The sequence below is a fragment of the Oryctolagus cuniculus genome, chromosome 9 (genome assembly GCF_964237555.1).
Source record: "Oryctolagus cuniculus chromosome 9, mOryCun1.1, whole genome shotgun sequence".
NCBI classification, from domain to species: Eukaryota; Metazoa; Chordata; class Mammalia; order Lagomorpha; family Leporidae; genus Oryctolagus; species Oryctolagus cuniculus.
This window is the reverse complement of record NC_091440.1, coordinates 16,463,535-16,482,264: the sequence shown is the minus strand read 5'-3', so window position 1 is coordinate 16,482,264 and position 18,730 is coordinate 16,463,535. Positions and strand designations below refer to the sequence as shown.

The 18,730-nt window shown below is 41.2% G+C and overlaps 1 protein-coding gene across 5 annotated transcripts in view; it reads right to left on the bottom strand.

Annotated features, from left to right (window-relative positions):
- The window catches only part of UGGT2 (UDP-glucose glycoprotein glucosyltransferase 2), a 249,271-nt gene extending 230,776 nt beyond the window's left edge, over positions 1-18,495 (bottom strand). For 2 of the 5 annotated variants that reach the window (XM_070048689.1, XM_070048688.1), the window contains exons 1-2: positions 18,214-18,495; positions 12,431-12,513 (exon numbers count right to left, since the gene is read on the bottom strand). In XM_070048689.1, the coding sequence (XP_069904790.1) occupies positions 12,431-12,513; positions 18,214-18,371 (241 nt within the window). In that variant the 5' untranslated portion in view covers positions 18,372-18,495. The remainder of the gene's footprint in view (positions 1-12,430; positions 12,514-18,213) is intronic. The other 3 variants (XM_008260110.4, XM_070048687.1, XM_051850531.2) reach the window with 2 other exon arrangements.
- Positions 18,496-18,730: the final 235 nt, after the last annotated feature.

Sequence of the window (18,730 nt, the reverse complement as noted above, 5' to 3'; positions counted from 1 at the left end):
AGAATGACATTTTTATATACTAAATATGCAGAAAAGAGATAATAAATGAATAAAGAGACACTTTGGAGTCAGATATATTTTCATTGATATTTTCTAACTCACCACAAAAAACTATATAGGATAACTAATATCATGACAATTGAATCTTGCAGCATCAGTAAATATTTAATTCTGCAGAAGCATAATTTTTTAAAACAGGAAATTTTATGTTTGAAGGTATTAATCTGCTGACACATGATGTAAAGTGTTTTCACTAAAAAATATGAAACTAGCTCTTGAATTCAAAAAGTTAAATGTTCAAATATCTAATGTCTTAAGCAACTGGATAGTCAGACCTGAACTTTTAAAAAAAATTTTGTTTACATATTTGAAAGGCAGAGTTACAGAGGAGGGAGAGAGAGAGAGAAAGAGGGAGAGAAATCTTCCATCTGCTGGTTCACTCCTCAAATAGTCTTAATGCCAGTGCTGGGCCAGGCCGAAGCCAGGTGCTTTATCCAGGTCTCCCATGTGGGTGGCAGGGAACCAAACAGGCCATCTTCTGCTGCTTTCCCAGACACATTAGCAGAAAGCTGGATTTGAAGTGGAACAGCTAGGACATGAACTGGTGTCCATATGGGATGCCAGTGTTGCAGATGGCAGCTCAACCTGTTACGCAATGCTGGCTCCCGAAATTATTGTTTAGCAGAGTATTTAAAGGGACTCAAAGAGAGTCAACAACCTAAAAACTGTAAGTAACAGAGGATTTAAATAGTTTCCCCCAGGATAAATGTCTTGAAAATAAATTTGGTAAAATTTGACAGCTAGCATATTTAATTTCTCACTTCTATCAGTCTTTCTCACCCTTAAGGTCACCAATGATATCACAAATGCATTACAGTCTCACCATTATAAACAAACTCAATAAAAATAAAAGTTTCAGTGTTTGTAATTGTCACTTTATACAACTGCATTTGTTTAACCCTGAAATACATACCTGAAATATCTCTTCCAATATATGTTTGAATGAGAGTTCATGTACCCCTGAACTTACACTTCAACTTGTCAAAGATGTGCCACAAGGTTATCTAGGTATGTCATTTCATTTACATATAAAATATGCTGTAACATCTAAACCCAAAATAAGAGTTGAGGAACAGGCATTTGGCAGAGTGGTTAAGATGCCACTTGAGACCCTCGGATCCCATATCCTGTATTCAAGACCCGGCTCCACTCTCAAACCAGCTCCTTGCTGATGTGCACCCTAGGAAGCAGCATGTGATAGCTCACGTAGTCAGGTCCCTGCCACCCACCCATATAGTAGAAGAGAACTGAGTTCCTGGCTCCTAGCTTCAGCCTGGTCCAGCCTTGGCTGTTTTAGGTATTTGGGGGAGTAAACCAGCAGATGTGAGATTGTGGAAGAAGCTTTTAATTAAACTTGTTTCTAACCAACATGATTAAAGTTGTGGTAGAGGCCTTCCTGAGGTCAGAAGAGAGGATCCTGTCCTGGGAATGAAATATTATCTCCTTGCATACAAATGCTTCAACTGCAGTTACTATCTGCTTACATGTAACCATTTCAAGTTCTGCTTGTTATTACAAAGCAATGATGCTAACCTGTACCAGACAGGTATCACACAGTGTGTGGGTGGAAAAGAACTATGTATGCACTTACAGTATTGTAAACAAATGTATGCAAGTAACCACATAAGGGAGACAAAGAGGCTAAAATCATATATAAGGAAATACCCCTCTTTGTTCTGGGCTCAGGCTTTTGGATAAGATTCTACCTGGGCCTTATGTTGGCAGAAGTAAAAAAGACTACTTCCTGTAAGAGGTCTTGGTGTTTTGTCTCTGTACACAAATCCTGCTACATTTTTCTGAGGGCTTATCTAGGACTAGACAGTGGGTTTTCCACCTCCTCTGTCTCCAGAGGCATAAGGCCCCTAGACTTGGAGATAACAGTGAATTCCCTTGGCATCAGCAGGTCACTTACTCTACAGGGAGTGGCTCTCTCCTGACTTTCTGGGACCCCAACCCTGGGAATACAACAGAATCCAGTAGGCACAGAAACTAGTCTAAGGAGCACTGCTCATCAGAACTGGTAGGTACCTGAGTTCATTTGGTTTGATGTACCTGCCCTGAGAGGCAGAAGGGGAGCCTGATCAACTCCCAGAGCTTCCCTAGTGATCTCATAAGATGCCGAACGCCGAGATGAAACCGCAGCTCTAAGGTACTGGGCAATGGGTTGGTGATGTGGTATTGTTAGCAGAGATGCTTGAATAGGTTCTTCTTTCCATGTGAAAAAAAGAGTTCTGACATAATACAGGGAATAGTTGTAAGCAAAGTTTCCTGGTTTAATAGAAAAATATACCTGGCAGACCAGGCAGGCAGCTCAAGCAAAGCTGAGAGCTGAGCACACAGTCTGTATTTACAGAATGGAGTCCAGTAGTCTTCCCATTGTTTTTCCTTTTCATTGTTTCTCCTTCCCCTACACCCTGTCCTCTAGAAAAAGAGTTTACTGATTGTAAATTAGGTAAAATTACCTCTAAAATGTTAAAGGGACTATCCTGACTATAACCTGAGTCTCTGACCTTGGGACTTCCAGTTGGATCCATAAAACTCTCAAATAATAAGGCATGAAATTAGCATTTTTCGTAACTAAAATCCATCAGATTATAAAACCAAAATTCTGTTGTGCTTGTATAATGTCACAAATGGTTAAATCCCACTCCTCTCCCCTCTGGTTGTAGTTTCTTTGGGAGAGGGAGAGGGAGAGGGAGAGGAAAGGAGAGAGAGTGAGTGAGTGAGGGAGGTAGGGAGGGAGAGGGAGAGGGAAAGAAAGGGAGGGAGAGGGAAGGGGTGAGGGAAATGGAGGGGGGGAGGGAGAGGGAGAGTTTAGACTTTTTTTTCCCTCTCTTCGGTTTCTGGTGTGTTTACTCCATCTCTTTGCTGAAAGCAGGGAGGAGGAAGGTCACTTAATCTTTCAGACTGCAGCAGTTATATTTAAAAGTCTCTTAAATATAAGTTAAAAATCTCCAATGGGCTTTTTGCCCATGGGACACTGGACCCTAGCCAATAGTCATCCTTGGGACCTGTCTTGCAGCTGCCTGAACACATCTGTTTCAGAGGTGCCAGCCTAAGGTGACTGATGAAAAACTAGGCTCAAATTCAATCTAAAATCTAAAGAGACATACCTGAGAAATAACAAGCTTACACATAAAAATGCCAGGGTAATGATTCTCATGCTAATTTGGTTTAGCTGTAACTGGACATGATAAATCTAAAATTCATTTCCTTAAAAAGAGGTAGTGTGTGGTGGAATGAGGCTTCCATTGGACATTTAGAACAAGCCTGTATTTTACACCAAAACTAAACACTGGGGATCCTTTCTATCCCAGACCCCAGCCCCTATGCGGTTAGGTGGAAAGACCCCCTGACAGGAGAATGGAAAGGACCACACCCTCTGCTAACCAAAGGTCGAGCATATGCTTGTATCTTTCCAGAGAATGCGGAACAGCCCATTTGGGTACCAGCCAGAAACATCAAGCCCGCAACTGACAGCCAATCAGAATCAGCTGAACAAGACTGAGAGTCTGCCTTGTTAGCAGACGCACCTGCCCTATCATCCTACCCTGACAAACTGCCCATAGCCACATCTGTTACTGTTTTGTGCCCCACTAACTCTGGTCAGCCACTCAAACGGCCCACAGCCTGGGTGCGGTCATGCCATTCCTGATAACCATTATTCCTTATTCCTACCCCTATCTGAGCAAGCAATCCTGTGGTCTCTCGATTTGAGCGCTGATTAGTCAATGATGGGTAAGATCCCCAGGGGGACAACCTAAGACAGGCACAGCTGCGTACGGAGACCACATGGAAACGGGGTCAACAATGGTATGGCCAAGAATCATGCCTCCCGTTGCTCAAAAATAAACAAAAAGGGGGAAATGTGGTGGAATGAAGTGAAAAGGTCATATCAAGATGGCCATTGAGGTGAAAACGTCATGCCAAAATGGCCACTGACAACAGAAACTGCCTGGCAACAGGCCGTGATTGGATGGCTTTGGAAACCACATAACAGAGGAAACCACATGACAACAGAGCCTGACTGACAGCAGGCCATAATTGGATGGTTTCAGAAACTGCCAGGCAACAGGCTGTGATTGGTTGGGGCACAGACCGCCCCTTGACTGGATTGGCTGGTCTTGACTATATAAGCTGCTGTACTAACTGAAATAAACGAGTCTGTGGGCTGCTTGCCTCAAGCCAGCTTTCACCTGACTCCCAGGGTCTGTCTGGTGACTCCGCGCCTCTTTCTCCCACCACTACGTTCCTCCTCTCAGAAAGGAATCCACTGCAACATTGTTGAGGAATCAACTGCAACAGTAGTGTTTTACATCAACACTGCCTGTCTTCCTGAGACTAAATGAAAAAAAAAAAAAAAGGTAATTTAACAGATCTCAGATTGATATCACTGATTTGTAGCTAGTTATTTTACAAAAAAATAAAAATAAAATTCCATATAAACATAACTTTGACATTAACTCAGATAAGGTATGCTAAAATAGCAGCATCTTATGTCACCTGTAATTGCCAAATGTAAACTGGACAAAGGTAAATGAGATAAATGTGTCTAAGCACCTTATATTCTATGAAAAACTTTGGGTTTGTTAACAAATATGTTTTTATAAACTGTCCATATATGAAAAACAATTCAAGATTGCTTAAAAGTAACTAAGATTAAAATTCAGTGTGTTCTTTTAAAGTGCTTAGAGACTTTTAAGGGATTATCTCAAAATGTAAATTAAGGAAACCAGAAGATGGAAAAAGGTGACAACTATAAAAGTATGTTCCTGGTAAGGAAGGTTTAAAAAAAAAAAAAACTTTTTTATAAATAAAAAGGACATGGCTTATAAGAATTATTTTGTCCTAATGGCTAGTTTACTCTAGATTGGAATGAAGAAGTTAAAAAGGTTTAAGTAAGTTAAAGAAGGTATGAAAAAGTCACAGGGTATAAATGAAAATTTATAATCAATTTTTCTTTGATTGACATAGAATTGAAATCTGATCCTCTGCTAAAGCAATGAGATTTCTGAATTACATATATGCTAATAATATCAGGTAATAGCCTTAATCTCTAATTTTGAAATTCTTAAAAATTATAGCATCCCTTTAAATAGCTTTTAATTGGTGACTGTCAATTTTCTAGTCGGCTCCAGTAAGCTCTAGTTCTGACTCTGATAAACAGTTCCAAGTTATGAGATGATTCCATGTGCTAATCTTAGATTCAAGATTTTCATTTCTCATTTTGGTGACTGACAAAAGAAATTTTGTATCCTATTGAGGTAATCTTTGTGTTCTGTCTCATTAAGCTCTAATTGTTTATTAAAAAGCTAAGTTTTAAGAGTGTTATGGTTTGTTTAAATATGTACTTATTTTAAAGTATTTGAGTGATCACTTTATAGCTGATTAAATCTGGTCAATATTATGTTAAAGGAACTTGTTTCAATAAGTTATTTTAAGCCTTCTTAACATCCTTGATATTCAGAAATTCAAAGTTCCAAAGTGGGCCCCATGGAACTGTCAAAGGATGTATCTCTCCTCTTTAGAGACACCAACTAATTAGGCTATTTATATTTCAGGTACTGTCAAGATGTAAAATGGTACTAAAGTTATGCTAATATACAATGTACTGATACAAATGTCCAAAGTTACAAAAGTCTAATGATTTTGTTGTATTGTTATCAGTCAGAATGGTTGTCTTATTAAAAAGGCCCAGAAGGCCGGTGCCGCAGCTCACTAGGCTAATCCTCCGCCTGCAGCACTGGCACCCCAGGTTCTAGTCCTGGTTGGGGTGCTGGCTCTGTACTGGTTGCTCCTCTTCCAGTCCAGCTCTTTGCTGTGGCCCAGGAGGGCGGTGGAGCATGGCCCAAGTTCTTGGGCCCTGCACCCGCATGGGAGACCAGGAGGAAGTGCCTGGCTCCTGGCTTTGGATCGACGCAGCGCACCAGCCATAGCGGCCATTTAGGGGGTGAACCAATGGAAAAAGGAAGACCTTTCTCTCTGTCTCTCTGTCTCACTGCCCACCCTGCCTGTCAAAAAAAAAAAAAAATCCTACAGGTGCCTTATAAAATGCTGTAAACAGGTGCCTCCTATCAATTATTGAATTTTATAATTTTAACCAAGGCTATTTAAAATCTTCTGCCATCCATGATTTTATATTCTCTAAATAAGTGGTTTCAAGAGTCCAAACAAGACAGAAGCAAACTGCTTATAAAAATTAAAATATGTCGGTTCTGTATTTAAATATTTCCTCTTCTAGGACTTTTTTCCATGACTTCTATTGCATTTAGTACTTTGGGACAGTTCTGTAAACAGATAAAACTGAAGATTAACAATGAACTACAGGTTCTAACTAAAAGGGCATGATTCATTCAAGTTACTAAAAACAAAAGGTAATTCTAACTGATAATTTCAAAAGCAGTCTTGATGTTATACATGTGTTATGTGTGTGCAGGTTGCATGTCTATGTAAAAAATTATTAAATACTTTTATTTGGCTTGTGGATCAAAAATACTCATAATAATTAAGACTGCTAAGATAAAATACCTTTTAAGTGCATGTGATTTAAATAAAGCTCTGATAAAGTGTTTCAAATTTGTTGGTAGAAAAAAACTAAAAATGGTTTTTAAGTCACTGACATGTTGTTTTTGGATTTGATGGCAATTTGCACTTCTGTTAGATATTTTCAATCATAAATGTACAGTACTGATCTAAAAACAGTATAGGTAAAGGTATGATACAGTGATCACTGCTCCCTATAAAGTCCAATTTAAAGTTATTCTAATATCTTATTAGATATGTATAATTGTTAAGAATAAATATAAAAAGATAAAAAGCTTTATTAATGACATCAAAATTTATAGCAATTAGGCAAACTAATCATCATGTTTTGATCTTATATAAAAAGACATAACTCTCCTCTTGGACATTGTGTTGGCCCACAGAAAACACCATCCAAATGTGACTTTGACTACAGATTTCTAGCTCAGGCCACCAAAGATTAAGGATAGAACTGTGCACCTCCTTGAATGACATCCTAGAGGGAACAGGAGAAAAAGGGCAAGCTAGGCAGCAGAAGCAATGTAAAGATAGGTTACAAGCCAACAAATAGCTGTTTTACAGTGTTCTGCCATCAAAGAGACCCAACAAAGCCAGTCCACCCCAAATGGCATCACAGGTTTTGATATGGAAAGCCTGGAAACTGGGCAAACAGCTGTCCTCACAAAGGCCAGCCTCTACAAAATCCTGTTAAGACCTGGATACATGAACTGCCCTGGGGTTGAAGGGCTCCCAGGTTAGGACCACAGACCCTACTGGCTCCAAGCTGAAAAAGCCCTTACTCTTCCTACCTTCCAAGGTAACCCCACAGCTATTGAGGGGAAGGCCTGAGGTCAGTAGGCAGGATTGTGATCTTCCTTTTGAATATGCCATCTGTTCTATACTAACCTCCTTTTCAGGCCAGCTCTTCTCCCAGGCCAGCTAGGTAATGAGTCAACAGGATGTCTTCCTTAGGGAGGCTCACATCTTTCTCAGGATATCTCTTCCAGTACCCAACATAAATAGATAAGTAGGTCTGGGCCTCACGTATACCTGGCCAGGTCTACAATCCTCTCTCAATGAGAAAACTTCCTTCCAATTTATACATGGCTGAAGCTTGAGGAATCAGCTGCCCGATAAAATAAATGGATTGATCCTTTCCTTTTTGCCTCTTTATATTGGTTTTCTCTTGTAAAGCATTATGAACCTTATTTCTGTTATTACAGTTTGAGCTCTATGTATTAACAATAGACTATGGGGGCCAGCTCTGTGGCGCACATTAATCCTCCACCTGCAGTGATGGCATCCCATATGGGTGCCAGTTCTAGTCCTAGCTGCTCCTCTTCCCATCCAGCTCTCTGCTGTGGCTTGGTAAAGGAGAAGATGGTCCAAATCCTTGGGCCCCTGCACCCATGTAAGAGACCTGAAAAAAGCTCCTGGCTCCTGGCTTTGGATTTGCTCAGCTCCAGCTGTTGCGGCCAACTGGGGAGTGAACCAGCAGATGGAAGACATCTCTCTCTCTGCCTCTCCTTCTCTCTCTGTGTAACTCTGACTTTCAAATAAATAAATATATCTTTAAAAAAAAGTAGACTAGTGACAACCACTCTAGCCAACTGGGGCTGTGGTAAGAGGTTTATCTTGGCAGTTTTGTAACCTTTTGTGGACAGCATGCTTTGTTGTCATTGGTTGTTTCTAATTTGGCTTCCCTTTGTAGATCTGAGTCCGCCATCATATGGCTCATGTATTCACATGACCCAATCATGGCAGGGTGTCACCACAACTCTACTTTACCAATCCAAACCTCCAGCATCAATCCTTTTAACACATGTGGGGTCATGGAGTATACTCATATCACTTGTACACAAGAAGTAAGAGGGTACTGGTGGAGACTAGCTACCAGTCTATGTGAAGGCCTGTCGTGAGAGTACACATTCAATGACAAAAAAGACACGTGTAGGGGCTGGTGGTATGGCCGCCTGCACTGCCAGCATCCCATATGGGTGCCATTCAAGTCCCAGCTGCTCCCCTTCTAAGCCAGCTTTCTGCGAGGGCCTGGGAAAGCAATGGAAGAAAGCCCAATTCTTTGGGCCCCTGCACCTGTGTGGGAGACCCAGAAGAAGCTCCTGGCTCCTGGCTCCTGGCTTCAGATCAGTTCAGCTCCAGCCACTGTGTGGCCATCTGGGTAGTGAGCCAGTGGACAGAATACCTATCTCTCTGCCTCTGCCTCTCTGTAACTCTGCCTTTCATATAAATAAATAAATCTTTTTTAAAAAATACACGTGTAAAAAAAAATACACGTGTAAAGGGCCCTAGGATATACCCTCAACTGTCCTTCTTGGTGTTGTGTTTCATAGGCCACTTGACAAGATATAAAACCATAGTCCTCCAGAAGGGCATTGCTATATCACACTGTCATTTGAGACCCTGTAACCTCATTAATTTTACTATCCTCCACCTAAATGACCATAAATGGAGAGATAATTGGCAGGTTGAGATATACATTAATAGACAATGCCAAGATCCCGGGGTTGTATTAAACTGCAAAAGAGTTAAGCCCACTCACCAGGCCACCTCTCATGGGGTTTTCCATTCCTTCTATGAGGAAATGAAGGAGGGCCTCCAGCCATATTCATTACCATTAAAAATCTGTTCCTGTCCTTGGCAGAAACCATAGCTCAATCACTAAGCATCTCTTCTTGTTATGTCTGTGGGGAATCAATCTGGGGAGGAACTATCCGTCCCTCCTCCTTCCCACTCCCACTAGCTGGCAGAGGACATTTGGAGGTCCTAGTATATGAGGACTGGGGAGGCCAAAAAAAAAAGACGTGCTGTACCCCTACAGATTGGTGACTGGAATGATGATCAATGGCTACCTAAATGAATAATCATTATGGTCCTGCCACCTGGGCAAAAGATGGGTCCTGAATGGGTCCCATTCACATGTTAAACTACCCCATAATCCTGACAACAGCCTGTAACATTACAAGAGCTATCAATATATTGGCCAAACAACATACTCAAATGTGCAATGTTATCTACCAAAATTACCTAGCCCTAGATTATTTACTTGCTTCTAAAGGTGGAGTTTGTAAAAATTTAATCTAAGCAACTGTTGCTTACAAATGGATGATGAGGGCAAGGGCATAAAGGAAATTACTGATCAAATGAAAAAGGTTGCCCATGTTCCAGTCCAGACCTGGAAAGGCTGGGACCCCAGAGATTTGTCTGATTTTATCTTGTCTTTTGCCCTTATTTTGGGAAATTGTGTTTAGCCTCTTAAAGACCCTGAACAAGAGAAAACCAGATGCATATGTCATGATGCTGTGGCAATATAAGTCCCTGGACCAGGATGATGCTCTCTGACCCAGAGAGGGTCTTAGCATCAAAGAGGGGAATGTGGCTGAGGCCTTTGTCTTTTAACTAACCTTGTTTCTAACTAACATGATTAAAGTTGCAGTAGAGGCCTTCCCGAGGTCAGAAGAAGAGGGGCCGGTGCCGCGGCTCAATAGGCTAATCCTCTGCCTTGCGGCGCCAGCACACCGGATTCTAGTCCCGGTCGGGGCGCTGGATTCTGTCCCGGTTGCCCCTCTTCCAGGCCAGCCCTCTGCTATGGCCTGGGAGTGCGGTGGAGGATGGTCCAAGTCCTTGGGCCCTGCACCCACATGGGAGACCAGGAGAAGTACCTGGCTCCTGGCTTCAGATCAGAGCGTGGCAGCAACTGTGGGGTGAACCAATGGCAAAAAGGAAGACCTTTCTCTCTGTCTCTCTCTTTCACTGTCCACTCTGCCTGTCAAATATTAAAAAAAGAAGAAGAAGAAGAAGAAGAGGGGAGGATCCTGTTCTGGGAATGAAATGTGGTTGTTATCATCTGCGTGCCTATGAATGCTTCAACTGTAGTTACTATCTGCTTATATGTAAGCATTTTAGGTTCTGGTGGTTAGTACAGAGCAATGATGTTAATCCTTGCCAGACAGGTATCACTCAGTATGTGTGTGGAAAATAACATCATCAGTAACTATGTACACATGCACAGTATTGTATCAATTCCTGTGGTCACCATATAACATCAGAATATCCAATAAAATGCATGCATATAACCATATAAGAGAGACAAAGAGGCTAAAACCATATATAAGGAAATACCCCTCTTTGTTCTGGGCTCAAGCTTTTGGTTAAGAAATTCCACCTGGGCCTTATGCCAGCCAAAATAATAAAATACTACTTCCTGTTAAAAGGCCTTCGTGTCTTGTCTCTGTACATAAATCCTGCTTCAAGATCTCTGTCTCTGCAATAACTACTTTTTAAAAATAAGCATTCAAAATTTACAAGAGCAATTTTTAAGAATATTTTTCTAATAACAACATTGAATATGGCCATAAGGCATGTATTGATAACAGATCTGGGATAAAAATATTGACAATTTTAGGTGACAGCTAGGAAATTTGGTGTTGAGCTTTTTAACTATCATGAAAATCTGACATGAAGGTACACCCAAAACTTCATGAAAAATGTAATTTAAAGATGTTTTTTGGTGTACACATGTGGCACAGTGGTTAAGAAACAGTGAGGGACACCCACACCTCATATAAGACTGCCTGGTTCGAATCTAAGCTACTTTGCTTCCAATTCATTCCTGCTAATGTGTACTCTGAGAAGCAGATGATGGCTCAAATGCTCATGTCCCTGCCACCCACCTGGGAGGCCCAGGTGGAGTTCCAGGTTTCTGGTTTATGCCCAGCCCTGGCTGTTACATACATCTGAGAAGTATATCAGCAAATACAAGATCTCTGCCTGCACCCACACTCCCACCACCCTCCTCCAATCTAGCCTTTCAAAGCTAAGTTTATTTTACTGCAAAAAATTGTTTATATCAACAGTGTCTTCATAATAGGTTTTCCATGTATTTTTTGAAGAAACCTCATACTAATCTACCCTATTTTTACCTGACTGCCAAAATTAAAATTACTAAGACAAATATGAAGATAACAATAGTTTCCCAATGATTTGAAAGAAAGACTATTAAAGTGGCCAGAGTTCCTCCACAACTTCTTTTTTGCCCTGGTTCCTGGCTCTGGCCTGACCCAGCTCTACCCATTTCAGGTCTTTGGAGAGTGAACCAGCAGATGGGAGATCTCTGTCTCCATATCTGTCTCTCAAATATATATTTTTTTGAATTTCCAAAACAGGCATTACTAACTTATAGTGCAATGGAAACACAGTGGTTACCTGACTTTTGAAAGCAAGTGTTAAAAATCTCTAAGAGTTTAAGAGTAAAAATATTCTAGCAATAACAATACAGCATTACAAGTCAGCAAGCATTTGTCCAAACCTATAGCATATATAGCACAGGAGTGCACCGTAATGTAAACTATGGATTTTTGGTGACAATGATGTGTCAATGTAGATTTATCAATTGTAACAAATGTAACATTCTGGTGGAGGATGTTGTTAATGAGGGAGGCTATTCATGTGTGGAGATAGGAAGTACATGGAATTTCTGAACTTTTTGCTTAGTTTTTCTGTGGACTTACAATTGCTCTAAAAAATAAAGTCTATTGTTTTAGAAAATGTGCTATTACTAGATATGAAACTAATACTATTTCAATGAAATCTAGGTGAATAGAAAACACAATCACAACAATTTTGATTTCATAAGTATAAAGCAATATCCAAGCACTACTGATTACATGAGCTTTCTTATAATAAAGTACTAAGGCCTATTTTTTTAAAAAGGATGATCAGAGTATTTTCCATTCAACATCTTTCACTTAAGCATTATTGTTAAAGGAAATAAATCCAATGTGTGCACAGAAATACAAATCTTACAAGTTAAAATTGTTGTATCACCTACCTGTTTTCTTATAAATTGCTAATTCTTTTACAGTTTCCAAAAACTGCCAAAATTTTTCATTACTTTCTTCTGCCATAAATTCACTATTAAAAATAAAAGCAATCAATTAATAAATGTTAAGGAAACTTGGTTTATGTATCATAAACTACAATTTAAAAGCAAATTAAATCTGTGAGAAAAAAAAAAAACCTCTAAAAGTTAATGTGAAATTACTGATTGTCTTTTTTGTAACACAGAACAAATGGATGGTTCTTAACTGAAGTATCATTCTCAAATATACAACCATTTCAGGAAAAGATTACAGGAGAAATTACTTTCAGCCTTTTTTTATGAGCAAAAAACTGATAATTTCGTCTTTCCATATGAAATATCACTAAGAAATATAATTTTATGGTAATGAAGAAAGAGCATTAAAGGTTAAAAAGTGGGAAAAAAAAAAAAAAAAAAAAAAAGACTGCCTGTTCCCGGGAGTGGACGACGGCCCAAGTCCTTGGGTCCTGCACCCGCATGGGAGACTAGGTGAAGCACCTGGCTCCTGGCTTCGGATCAGCACAGTGCGCCAGCCGCAGCGCACCGGCCACAGCGGCCATTGGAGGGTAAACCAACCGCAAAAAGGAAGACCTTTCTCTCTGTCTCTATCACTGTCCATTCTGCCTGGAAAAAAAAAAAAAAAAAAAAAAAAAAGACTGCCTGTTTATCATACTCAAAAATCATTCTATCAACACTTTATGGAAGTTATTTATTTCATTTAACTACTGGTGTAGAAAATCTATTATTATAAAACAAAAGATCTTAATTAAAAAATAGGAAATTGTGTATTTCACTAGACTGGTGGCCTTTGGCCCAAAAATGTTAACCATTTTTCTACATCCTATATAAGAAAAAAGGGGAAAAGCCATTTAAAACCTTTTAGAAATAAAAAATGGAAGATTTAGGACAAAGTGAAAGACACCTAAAACATCCACAGTAAAACATTTAAACTAGAAAAGAAACAGCTATCAACAGATGGTATCAACACTTTGTTATTGCCCACCTTATCTTTCTCTAGCCTAGGTAAACTTTAACCCTTATTCTCAACAGAAAGTATTGAGGACATACAAAACACATTCATTGTAACTAATTCTCATAAGTATGAGATGGCCACTAAAGAGGAAAGAGGAGAGGGGAAAAATTAATTCATCAACACCAACATAAGAAATACAAGAATTTAAAGTAATAAAACAACTTTGCGGTTTTGTACAACTCAATGATTTTAAGAACAAAGAAAACCTAAAAACAGAGGAAAATATAGGGCACACTAAACAGGACATGACCTGAAAGGCCTAAGTATGGTACAAAACCTTAAAAAAGGAACACTTAATACTCTATTGATTTGACCAAATAGCCACAAACATGCTCATATGCAGGCTCACATCCTTTATCCAAAATGCTTAGAGCCAGATTACTTTTAATTTTTCTTTCAGATTTTGGAATATCTGTATATGCATAAGATATTTTGTGAATAAAAAGCCAACTTTAAACACAAAATTTTGTTTTCCAGCTATACCTCACACCCACAGCATGAAGATAATTTTATACAATCTTCTTAAACACCTGTATTTTGATTGTAATCCATCATGAGGTCAAATGTGGAATTTTCCCACTTGTAATATCAGGTTGGTGCACAAAATATTAAACATTTTAGTTCACTTGAGGGTTTTTTCAGCTCAGAACCTGTATTATATGACCACAGGTAAAGGATTTCAAAAATATACCAGAATCTATACATCTAACTAATCAGTCAGTGTGTTCACTTATACTTATCCGTCAATATACCATTGATATGAGCATTTCTGGAAATCTTCTGGAATTTTTCTTAAAAACAATTTACTAGTAATTCATTAATCTTCAAGGAAGAAATATCCTTAAGAGGCCATTTAACCTAGTTCCCCAACTTCCAAAAAGTATTATCTCTGGCTAAGTTTTTAAAAAGAAAAAAAAAAGAATGGCACTTAAAATTTTTTTTAAGATTTTATTTGAGGGCTGGCGCCACGGCTCAATAGGCTAATCTCCACCTGCGGTGCCGGCACACCAGGTTCTAGTCCCGGTTGCTCCTCTTCCTGTCCAGCTCTCTGCTGGGCCCAAGTGTACACTGGAGGATGGCCCAAGTCCTTGGGCCCTGCACCCTCATGGGAGACCAGGAGAAGCACCTGGCTCCTGGGTTTGGATCAGCATGCTGCGCCGGCCACAGCGCAGTGGCCAAGGTGGCCATTGTGGTGTGAACCAACGGAAAAAGGAAGACCTTTCTCTCTCTCTCTCACTGTCCACTCTGTCAAAAAAAAAAAAAAAAATTTTAAAAAAAGATTTTATTTGAAAAGCGGAACGACAGAGAAAGAAGAGAGGGAGGGGAAAGGGGATATGGAATCCCTGATATGGAATGCAAGTATTTTAAGTGGCAACATAAATACTGAGCCAAAAACCTAACCTTGGCACTTTAAACTTGTTCATTTGCCTGATACAATATTTGAACTGAAATAACAATGTTTCGCGAAAAATGTTTCTCATTTCATCATTCTGATGGTGCCTTGAAGTATATATATATATACACACACACACACACACACACCTTGCCTTAAAAATGAAAAAAATGGTCCCTTCCACACATCAACATAATCAAGCACCCAACTTTTGTGAGCTATGCCTTGTCAAAATACACATGAAGAAATAGTTTTATCTTTGAAGTTCACATTTTAAAGGAAGAAATTAGCACACATGGTGTGTCAGTAAGGACTGTGACAGAAAGACTGATCAAATGCAATGAACACATAATGGAAAGACACTCGTTTTCTCAGGAAGAAGGATCAAAAAGAATAATATGGTATAACCACAAATAAGGTACCAATAAGGAAAGGACTGTAATAAAGTGGTAATCTCATGTTACTATCCTAGAGCTCCCATAAGAAATTAGCACGGACTTGGTGGCTTAAAACAAGTAAAATTTATTTCCTCATAGTCCTGGAAGAAAAAAAAAAATAAGAAATCAAAGTATTCGCATAGTTCATGCAACAGATTCTAAGGGTTAGGACAAAGACATTTCTTTTTGGGGTGAGCTCCAAACCATCCTCTTTGGCTTCTAAAAATATACATATACCCCATGTATTAAAAATACATTCACGGTGCCGGTGCTGTGGCGCAGCGGGTTAACACCCTGGCCTGAAGCGCCCATATCCCATATGGGCGCCAGTTCGAGACCCGGCTGCTCTGCTCTGATCAGCTCTCTGCTGTGGCCTGGGAAAGCCGTAGAAGATGGCCCAGATCCTGGGGCCCCTGCAACCGTGTGGGAGACCCAGAGGAAGTTCCAGGCTCCTGGCTTCAGATAGGCGTGGTTCCAGCCGTTGTGGCCAACTGGGGAGTGAACCATTGGATGGAAGACTTCTCTCTCTCTCTCTGCCTCTCCTCTCTCTATTTAACTCTTTCAAATAAATAAATAAATCTTAAAAAAAAAATAATAATACATTCACATCCTCCCAACCTATTACAGTATCAACTTTAAGTCCAAGATCTTGTCATCTAAATCAGGTTTGGGTCAAAGTCTGGGTATTATCCATCCTGGGAAAAATCTTTTTCCATAGGTGGACTTGTGAAACTGAAGAGGACAAAGTAACTATTTCCAAAATGCAGCAGTGAGATGATGTAGAATGGACAGCCCCACTAGGGGAAAACTAGAAGGAGCAAAGGAGCCCTAGGAAAGTCCCAAGCAAGTGCAAAAATCAGCACGGCAAATTCCACGCTTTGAGTCCTAAGAATAACCAACAGTTCACCCTCAATGCTGCCTGCTGTGGCTCTGCCTTCAGAGGTATTCGACTGTTTTCTTGAAAGAATAGCAAGGTGTTTGCAGCCAAGTGGCTTTTTTTACTGCCTTTTCTGCATGTAGAATTTTGGATGCCCAATAGCTTCCTCATTTTGTCTTGTCTTTGGTTCAAGTTGGCAGTGTCTTTACTAATCAATTATTCTCCAAAGCCCTGTGGGGGCTTTTTAGGGTCCGTACCACTACATGAGGATCCTCTACAGAGCCTATGGGACACCTCATACTTTTATTTGGCTTCTGCTGAAGTGGTTAAGTTCCTTTTTCCTTAGCTGTTCCTTCTTTCTTTCTTAAATTTCCTGTAAGCAGCAAAGAGAAACAGGGCAGCACCTTCAACACTTTCCTTGGAAATATCCTAAGTTCATTGTTTTCCACAAAATTCAGAATCTAAGTTTGCCACTATATTGCCACTATATGAGTCACCCTTTCTCTGTTTCCAATAACATATCCTTCATTTAAATATTCATTTTTCTACCAACAGTCTATTCAGGATGGGAAAAGCATCCTCAAAATTATAGTAGCAGACAGAAGCTTTATTTATTTAAATTGTCACCTTACTGTCTTTTAAGTCCTCACCAGAATCACTCTTAAGGTCATCCTTTGTCAGTCTCTAGTCCATTAGACATTTTGTGCTACATCTCTCAAAATTCTGGCAGCCTTCTACATTTTCAGGAACTTCTTTCAGCAGCACCCTACTTTTTGGCCTACATTAGTTTGCTAGAGCTGCTGTAACCAATGTTAAAAAAAAAATCTGATGGCTTAAAACAACATTCTCCCACAATACTGGAGGCCCAACATACAAAATCAAGGTGTTTGGTAGCGCTGTACTTTCTCTGAAGGCTCTGGGGGAGACAACTCTCTTGCCTCTTCTAGATCCAGTGGCTTCAGGTGTTCCTTGGCTTGGGGATGCATAACTCCAATCCGAGTCCATCATCACATGCTCACCTTATTGTGTTTTTTCTTCTTTTATAGTAGTATTGGGCACAGAGCACACCCTGATATGTAAGGATGATTTCATCTATCTCAAGACCCTTAATTACATATGCAAAAACCTTTTATTTACAAATTTGAGATCAGTTAGGATGTGGATTTATCATTGTGGGAGCCACCACTCAACCTACTGCTGTAATTAGGATAAACCAGACTGGGGTTAGGTTGTGAAGTTTGAGAAGCATCCTACAGGAGTTCCCACGTCAGGACTCTTGAGACAAGCAGAAACCCAGAAACTGCATTGGCAGTCTGAGGCTGTCAGACTGCTTTGGAACTATGTGTGGGATCTGATCCAGACAAGCTCTGAGACACACTGTGGAAAAGATAAAGGAGACGTATGTTAAGCTAGAATCATTTATTCAGTAACAGCTGTTGGGAAGCTAACATATGCAATGTTATGAGATGAAGTCTCCTATTAGGACCATAGGTCGCTTCTCAGGTGACACTCAAAAACCGTTCCTACAAAAACTTCATCTAAGAGTTTTCTAGTCGTATTTTACTACTGGAATACAAAGGAGCAAAATTCAATGACTACAATTTTGTTTCTGCAGAGCAAATGATACCTGACGAACTAATTCCAGTGGAAAAGATGGAAAAAAAAAAAAATAGTATGCGGGACGCTGCCTTTCCCAGAGCAAGTCTGGCAGAGAGAGCTGTGTGCGGACAAGTGCCGGCCTCAGTTTACAGCCTTTCTTTCTTCTGCCACAAACAGTAACAAGGCTCAGATGAATCAAACCAGGCCAGGGAACTTCTATACACGGTGGCTCAAGGAAACTGTGACCTGAGCGTAGACTGGCAAGGGTCCGAGGAGACCACGCTCCGAGGGCGCCACAAGAGGGGCACGCGGCGCAGGGACCCCAGCCGCCCGCCCCCCGCGTGAAGACGCTGGGCTTGAGGGGCCGCCGGGGCGCCGCTCGCCCCTTCCCTCTGACGCCAGGCCCGCACCCACCTCGCCTCCAGCAGCAGCGGCGTCTCCGGCCACTTCGCGGCCAAGTGGGCCGTCACCGCCTTGGACGCGGAGGCTGTTCCGGCGTCGAGCAGCGACAGCCACAGCGCCGCGGCGCCCAGGAGCAGCCGCATCACGGCCTCGGCCTTGGCCGGCGCCATGGTACCCGGAGCGATGCGCGAGCCCGGTGGGAGCCGCTTCCCAGAGCGCCGAGCCGCCCGCTACAGCCGGCTCCTCCCGGCCGCAGCCGCCCACTTCCGGCGAGGGGAGCGCGAGTCCGTTATTCGGTGTCGGCCCGGGGACTTCGCCAGGCGCATGCGTGCCCCGCTCCGCTGCCGGCGGAACGCGGCGCCACGTCGGAGCCCCGCGGGCGGCGTCGCCCACGCCCGGGCGGGTCCCTGACAGGGACGGACGCTGGTGTCGCACCGCGGCCGTGGACGCGGAGTCGGGAGGCGGACTCCTGAGCCCGAACTAGGCCTGGCTGGCGGTGCCAAAATCTGGGAGAGAAGCCGCGAACCGC